The sequence below is a fragment of the Mandrillus leucophaeus genome, unplaced genomic scaffold, assembly GCF_000951045.1.
Source record: "Mandrillus leucophaeus isolate KB7577 unplaced genomic scaffold, Mleu.le_1.0 Scaffold60, whole genome shotgun sequence".
NCBI lineage: Eukaryota > Metazoa > Chordata > Mammalia > Primates > Cercopithecidae > Mandrillus > Mandrillus leucophaeus.
Genome location: NW_012106475.1, coordinates 6,514,296 through 6,522,577, shown reverse-complemented (window position 1 = coordinate 6,522,577; position 8,282 = coordinate 6,514,296). Strand labels below are relative to the sequence as shown.

Here is an 8,282-nt window from a genome sequence, read left to right as displayed (position 1 = left end):
AGCCCTGAAAAATCAAGTAGGTATGAATCATTAGCAATCTTGGCCAACATTTTGAGAGTCTTAGTGTGACTAAAGATCAGAGATATAATATATAAATAAACTTAAAATTAGAGTTCTATACATCAGTGTCAGGATTCTAAAACTGCTCTCATAAAAATCTATCTCTTCTAAGTTATTTCAGTTCTCAGCCACAGAGACTGAAGAGCAAGACAACTACTCAGTGTACCACTGTTTACATTTCATAATGATACCATACCACATCAGTTATAAAGAGACTGAAAATAATAAAGGTTTTGAGTTTGTTTTGTTATTTCTGACAAATATTATAACTAAGATAGAAACTTATTCAAACTACTCAAAAATGTAAATTTTATGTATTTTCTTGAAATCATGAATTTTTAATTTCTAAATACAAATATTGTTGCTCTAAATAATGTGAGTTTTGTGACTCTTCGAAATTAAAAGAATGCAACCTACAATATGATGTATTTCCTTGTCTGTGAGAGACCAAACGAGCTTAGGTAGTATAATGCTAAAAAACTGATTTAAGGAAATAACCCATTTTTATGCCATCGTTCTCCAAAATTCTTGAAAAGCTAAATCTTCTCTAGGTCATAGTTGGTAAGGACAGGTCATTAACAAAGTCAGGGATTCAGGGCTGGGTGCAGTGGCTCACACCTGTAATCCCAGCACTTTGAGGCTGAGGCGGGTGGATCACCTAAGGTCAGGAATTCAAGTCCACCCTGGCCAACATGGCAAAACCCCATCTTTACTAAAAATACAAAAAAATTAGCCAGGCATGGTGGTGGGCACCTGTAATCCCAGCTACTCAGGAGGCTGAGGTAGGAGAATCGCTTGAACCTGGGAGGCAGTGGTTGCAGTGAGCCAAGATTTCACCATTGCACTCAAGCCTGGGCAACAAGAGTGAAACTCCATCTAAAAAAAAAAAAAAAAAGTCAGGGATTCAGGACAGATAAAACTGTATCTTCCCTCTTTATTCACAAAGTAAATAAGCATGGAATTTATATTTTGTTGTTGTTTTTATTTTTTGAGTCAGGGACTGACTTTGTTGCCCAGGCTGAGGTATAGTGGCACGAACACACCTCACGGTAGCCTTGACCTCCCAGGCTCAAGTGATCCTCCTGCCTCAGCCCCTCAAGTAGCTGGGACTACAGGCACACACCATCATGCCCAGCTAATTTTTGTATTTTTTGTAGAGATGGGGTTTCATTCACCATGTTGCTGAGGCTGGATTTTTTTTTTTTTTTTTTTTGAGACAAGATCTTGCTCTATCATCCAGCCTGGAATGCAGTGTCATGAACATAGCTCACTGAAGCCTGGACCTCCTGGGTTCAAGTGATCCTCTCACCTCAGCCTACTATGTAGCTGGAACTACAGAGGCACCACACCCAGCTATTTTGTAGAAACAGCGTTTTGCCATGTTGCCCAGGCTGGTCTCAAACTCCTAGGCTACAATCTACCTGCCTTGGCCTCTCAAAGTGCTGGCCACGGTCCCAAGCCTAACATTTTGAAAATTATTATTATGTTTTCTCTTGCTCTGTCACCCAGGCTGGAGGGCCAGCTCACTGCAACCTCTGCCTCCTTGGTTCAAGTGATTCTCCTGCCTCAGCCTCTCGAGTAGCTGGGATTACAGGCATGTGCCACCATGCCCAGCTAATTTTTGTAGAAAATTATTATTTCTATGTTATATCATTTTAACAATTCAGTGGTTATCTTTGACCTAAAAATGAAATTTTAAAAACCATTTTTTAAATTAAAGAATGCAATTAGTACATTCTTGTTGCTGACATGGAGATTACAGTGCATACCTAGCTCCTTTCATTATTTACAATTCAAATCTTTGTTGTACTTCATCTGCAATCATTCCAGAAATTGCAAGGGAAGAAGTAGCAGCAGGGGAAGGTGCATTTCTCACATGAAGAACACGATTTCCAATATTCCCAACTCCTGCATCAAATACAAAATCTTCTACCAGATTTCCATCTCTATCCAGGGCTTGGGCTCTTACTCCAGCTGGGCCCCTGCAAAAGTGAAAGATGGGAGTCAGCTGACTCAAAGACATAGGATACTTTACACGTCAGTGTTTCCAAAGAGTCTTAAAGCAATATTCTTCTAAATGCACAATTACATGGAAACCTAATGAGCTTATGTTTAACCAAAGGCTGTCAGTTGTAGCCTGTCAAACCTATATTGTTAACTTAGAGCCTAAAACCTATTATATAACAATAGTATAATAAATGCTCATCAAAGAAATACATAAAAACAAGTAAGTTACTTATCAATGTCTCCTCTTTCCAAAGGTAGTAGGTAATTCCACACTTAACTAGAACAGGTATATTTTTATTTAAATTTATAGAATGAATTTATTATAAAAATCAATCAATGGCTACAACGAGCCTCATCTGAGTAATACAAATCAATGAAAGCAAAGGTTATGTGTCAGTTGCATTCCTGTATCCTATTCTACTTATTTTTGTATTTTTAAAATTCACACGATTAAAATTTATGGACAGAAATATTTGCAAATGGCAACAAGTTCTTGTTTTGCAGTTTGTTTTTAACAGTTTACTCTTCAATATCAGGATCATCTTCAATTTAAAAAGATGATAGGAAAAGCATAAAAATGAAATAATTTAGCAGCATATTAATAAAATGAGAATTTTTTTTTTTTAATTGAGATAGAGTGTTGATCTGTTGCTCAGGTTGTGTACACAACCTCGCCTGGCTAATTAAATTTTTTTTTTTTTGTAGAGACGAGGTCTCACTATGTCACCCAGGCTGGTCTCAAACTCCTGGCCTCAAGTGATCCTCCCACCGTAGCCTCCCAAAATGCCAGGATTATAGGTGTGAACAACTGTAAAGACACTGATAGTCTTTATTACTTAAAATTCTATTTTATAACATTTGAGCTCACAGATTTTTGTTGTTTTTTAAAACAGTTAAAATTTACAAATGAAATTTGAATCCAATGTTTTTGAACTACAAAAAAGCACCTCTTATGAAACTTGTCCAAGGAAGCCCAGTGTGAAAAATTCTATCTTATACACACCAGCAAGTACTTGCAGAAGATGCAAAGAACACTATGAGGGCACTGCCCTCTAAGACTTCAGCTGGCTGAAGAGAGATAATAGTAATAGCTATTATTTAGTAAGTGCTTACTCTGTGCTAGGAATTACCTCATTAATCCTCAAAACAACTGACACAGTTTATATTTAACAGCAAAGAAACAAAGAGAGATTAAGTAACTTGCCTGAAATCACAGAGCTATACTACTCATTCTTAGAGAGGTAAATAAGAATTATAACAATAAGAGTGAAAGGTTGTATGATAAAGATAAGTGATCTTCCCTATAGAATCCTGCAGGGAATCTGGACAGGAGATTTTTCAGCTGTAAGAATTTCCGAGTAAGAATCAGATATGGGAGCAGGCGGAGCAAGATGGTGGAACAGAAGCCTACAAACATTGGTTCCCCTGTTAGAACATCAAATTTTTAACTATCTGCACACAGCAAAGCACCATCACAAGAACCAAAAACCAGGTAAGCAATCACAGTGGCTAGTTTTGACTTCATATCATTGAAAGAGGCATTGAGGAGGGCAGAAAAGATGGTCTTGCATCACCAATGCCACCCCTTCCTCACCCCCCAGCAGTGGCCATGCGGTGTGGAGAGAGAACCTATGCACTTGGGAAAGGGAGGGCACAGTGGCTGGGAGCCTTTACATTGAATTTAGTGCTGCCCTGTCACAGTGGAGAATAAAGCCGTGCTGGGCTCAGCCAGCGCCAGCACATGGAGGGAGCATTTGGACCCGCCCTAGCTAGACAGAAAGCATTCATCCCAGTGGCCAGAACTTGAGTTTCCCTGCAAGCCTCACCACCATGGGCTGAAATACTCTGGGGTCCTAAACTTGAAAGACAGTCTGGGGCACAAGGACTCCAATTCCTAGGCTACTAGCACTAGGCTGGGCTTATAGTAATTGGACTAGGGTAGCATGTGATCTAGGGAGATACCAGCTGGCATAGCTAAAGGAGTGCTTGCATCACCCATGCCCCAAACCAAGGCAGCTGCAATAGAAGTGACTCCTTTCTTCTGCTTAAGGAGCAAAGAGCAAAGAGTAAAAAGGACTGTCTTACATCTTGGATTCCAGCTCAGCCACAGTAGGATACGGCACTGGGCAGAGTTGTGAGGCCCGCATTATAGGCCCTAGGTCCTGAACAACATTTCTTTTCTTTTTTCGAGACAGCATCTCGCTCTGTCACCCAGGCTGGAGTGCAGTGGGTTCACCTCCTGGGTTCACGCCATTCTCCTGCCTTAGCCTCCTGAGTAGCTGGGACTACAGGCGCCTGCCATCACGCCCAGCTAATTTTTTTTTTGTATTTTTAGTAGAGACAGGGTTTCACCATGTTAGCCAGGATGGCCTTGATCTCCTGACCTCGTGATCCACCCGCCTTGGCCTCCCAAAGTGCTGGGATTACAGGCGTGAGCCACTGCGCCCAGCTGCTCCTGAACAGCATTTCTATACCTACCCTGGGCCAAAAGGGAACCTACTGCTTTGGAGGGAAAAACCCAGTCCTCGCAGGATACATCACCTGCTGACTAAAGAGCCCTTGGGCCCTGAATAACCAGCAGTGATAACCAAGGAGTGTGTCATGGGCCTTGGATGAGACTCTGAGATGTGCTGGTTTCAGGTGTGACCCAGCACATTCCCAGCTGTGGTGGCTACAGTGAAAGACTCCTTCTATTTGAGAAAAGCAGAGAGAAAAGTAAAGGGGACTTTGTCTTACACCTTAGGTACCAGCTCAGCCACAGTGAGGTAGAGCAACAAGCAGGTTCTTGGGGTCCCCAAGTCAAGGCTTACACTCTTTTTTTTTGTTTTTTGTTTTTTTTGTTGTTGTTGTTGTTTGAGATGGAGTCTCACTCGGTCGCCCAGGCTGGAGTGAAGTGGTGTGACCTCAGTTCACCGCAACGTCTACCTCCTGGGTTCAAGTGATTCTCCTGCTTCAGCCTTCCAAGTAGCTGGGATTACAAGCACACTCCACCACACCCAGCTAATTTTTGTATTTTTAGTAGAGATGGGATTTCACCATGTTGGCCAGACTGGTCTCGAACTCCTGACCTTAGGTGATCCGCCCATCTTGGCCTTCCAAAGTGTTGGGATTACAGGCGTGAGCCACCGCGTCCAGCCCAGGCCTACACTCTTGAACAGCATTTCTAGAACTACCCTGGGCCAGAGGGAGCCCACTGCCCTGAAGGGTAAGTCCCAGGCCAGGCAGCTTTCACCACAAGCTGATGGAAGAGCCCTTGGGCTTTAAGTGAATATTGGTGGTGGCCTGGCAGAAACCCTGTGGACCAAAGGTGGTGGCAGCCACAGGGAGTGGCCCCTCTGCCTGTGGAAAGGGGAGGGAAGAGTGAGAAGAACTTTGTATTGTGGTGTGAGTGGTAGTTATCCATAGTAGAACAGAACATCAGGTAAACTACTAAGATATTTGACCCTAATCTCTGGCTTCCCGACAGCATCTCTGGACATGCCTGGGGCCTGAGGAAGCTTACTGCCCTGAAGGGAAGGGCCCTGGGCAAAAGCCAGTGCTGGGCTGGCTTCAGGTCTGACCCAGTGCACTCCCAGTGGTGGTGGCCACAGGAGTGCTTGCATCACCATAACCCCAGTTCCAGGGGGTTTAGCACAGAGAGAAAGAGACTCCATTTATTTGGGAGGAAGTAAGGGAAAAGAACAAGAGTCTCTGCATGGTGATCCAGAGAATTCTTCTGGATCTTATCCAAGACCACTAAGGTGGTACCTCTACATGTCTACAAAAAACACAGTGTTATTGGGCTTGTGACCCAAGTTCCTTTGACTACCTGGAAAGCATTCCCAAGAAGGACAGGCATAAACAAGCTCAGACTGTGAAGACTACAACGAGTACCCAACTCTTCAATGCCCAGACACCAAAGAACATCTACTAGCATCAACACCATCCAGGAATGTATAACCTCCTCAGATAAACTAAATAAAGCACCAGAGACCAATCCTGGAGAAACAGAGATATATGACCTTTCTGACAGATAATTCAAAATAGCTGTTTTGAAGAAACTCAAAGAAATTCAAGACAATACAAAAGGAATTCATAATTCTTTCAGATGAATTTAACAAAGGGATTGAAATAATTAAAAAGAAACAAATTCTAGAAATGAAAAATGCAACTGACATGCTGACGAATGTATCAGAGTCTCAATAGCAGAACTGATCAGGCAGAAGAATTTGTGAGCTGAAAGACAGGCTATCTGAAAATACATAGTCAGATGAGACAAAAGAAAAAAGAATAAAAAACAATGAAGCATGCCCACAAGATCTAGAAACCATTCTCAAAAGGGTAAATCTAAGAGTCATTGGCCTAAAAGAGGAAGTACAGAAACATATAGCGGTAAAAAGTTTATTCAAAGGGATTATAACAGAGAACTTCCCAAACCTAGAAAAAGATATCAACATTTGAGTACAAGAAGATTATAGAACCCCAAGTATATTTAATCCAGAGAAGACTACCTCAAGCCATTTAATAATCAAACTCCCAAAGGTCAAGGATAAAGAAAGAATTCTAAAAGCAGCAAGAAAAAAGAAACAAATAATATACAATGGCACTCCAATACGTCTGGCAGCAGACTTTTCAGTGGAAACCTTACAGATCAAGAGAGAGTGGCATGACATGTTTACAGTGCTGAAGGAAAAAATGCTTTTACTCTAAAATAGTATATCCAGTGAAAATATCTTTGAAGCGTGAAGGAGAAATACTTTCCCAAACAATAGCTGAGGGATTTCATCAACACTAGATATGTCCTACAAGAAATACTAAAAAGAGTTCTTCAGTCTGAAAGAAAAGGATGTTAATGAGCAAGAAGAAATCATATAAAGGTACAAAACTTCCTGGTAACAGCAAGCACACAAAAAAACACAGGATAGTATAACACTGTAATTGTGGTGTGTAAACTTCTCATCTTACATAGAAAGACTAAATGATGAATCAATCAAATAAAATAACTACAACAACTTTTCAAGACATGGACAGTGAAACAACAAAAAATTTAAAAGCTAAGGAACAAAGTTAAAGTGTAGAGTTTTTATTAGTTTTCTTTCTGTGTGTTTGTTTGCATATGCAATCAGTATTAAGTTGTCATCAGTTTAAAATAGTGGGTTATAAGATAGTATTTGCAAGCCTCATGGTAACCTCAAATAGAAAAACATACAATGGATACCAAAAAATTAAATAAATAGAAAGAAATTAAAGCATACCATCAGAGAAAAATCACCTTCATTAAAAGGAAGATAGGAAGAAAGCAAAGAAGGAATTGAAGACTGTAAAGCCACCAGAAAACAAACAACAAAATGGCAGGAGTAAGTCCTTACTTATCAATAATAACACTGAAAGTAAATAGACTAAACTCTGCACTCAAAAGACATAGAGTAGCTGAATGAATGAAAAAACAAGACCCAATGATCTGTTGCCTAAAAGAAACACACCTCACCTATAAAGATATACACAGATTAAAAATAAAGGGATAGAAAAAGATACTTCATAACAATGGAAATGAAAAAAGAGCAGGAATAGCTAGAATAGCTATACTGATATCAGACAAAATAGATTGCAAGACAAAAACTGTAAGAAGAGACAAAGAAGATTATAATATAATGATAAAGGAGTCAATTCAGCAAGAGGACATAACGATTGCAAATATATATGCACCCAACACTGGAGTACCCAGCTATATAAAGCAAATATTATTACAGCTAAAGAGATAGACCCCAATATAGTAATTGCTGGAGATTTCAACACCCCACTTTCAGTGTTGGACAGATCTCCCAGACAGAACCTCGACAAAGAAATGTCAGACTTAATCTACACTACAGAACAAATAGACCTAATTGATATTTACAGAACATTTCATCCAATGGCTGCAGAATACACATTTTTCTCCTCAGCACATGGATCACTCTCAGGGATAGACCATATGTTAGGTCATAAAACAAGTCTTAAAACATTCAAAAAATTTGGAATAATATCAAGCATCTTCTCTGACCACAATGGAATAAAACTACAAATCAATCACAAGAGGAATTTTGGAAACTATATAAACACATAGAAATTAAACAATATGGTCCTGAATGGGATCATATCAAGTTAAAAAGCTTCTGCACAGGCCGGGCGCGGTGGCTCAAGCCTGTAATCCCAGCACTTTGGGAGGCCGAGATGGGCGGATCACGAGGTCAGGAGAT

General features: G+C 40.3%; 1 protein-coding gene across 1 annotated transcript in view; it reads right to left on the bottom strand.

Annotated features, from left to right (window-relative positions):
* Positions 1-382: 382 nt before the first annotated feature.
* L2HGDH (L-2-hydroxyglutarate dehydrogenase) overlaps positions 383-8,282 on the bottom strand; it is a 78,546-nt gene continuing 70,646 nt past the window's right edge. The window contains exons 10-11 of the mRNA XM_011999757.1: positions 1,830-2,042; positions 383-936 (exon numbers count right to left, since the gene is read on the bottom strand). Of these exons, the coding sequence (XP_011855147.1) occupies positions 1,847-2,042 (196 nt within the window). The 3' untranslated portion in view covers positions 383-936; positions 1,830-1,846. The remainder of the gene's footprint in view (positions 937-1,829; positions 2,043-8,282) is intronic.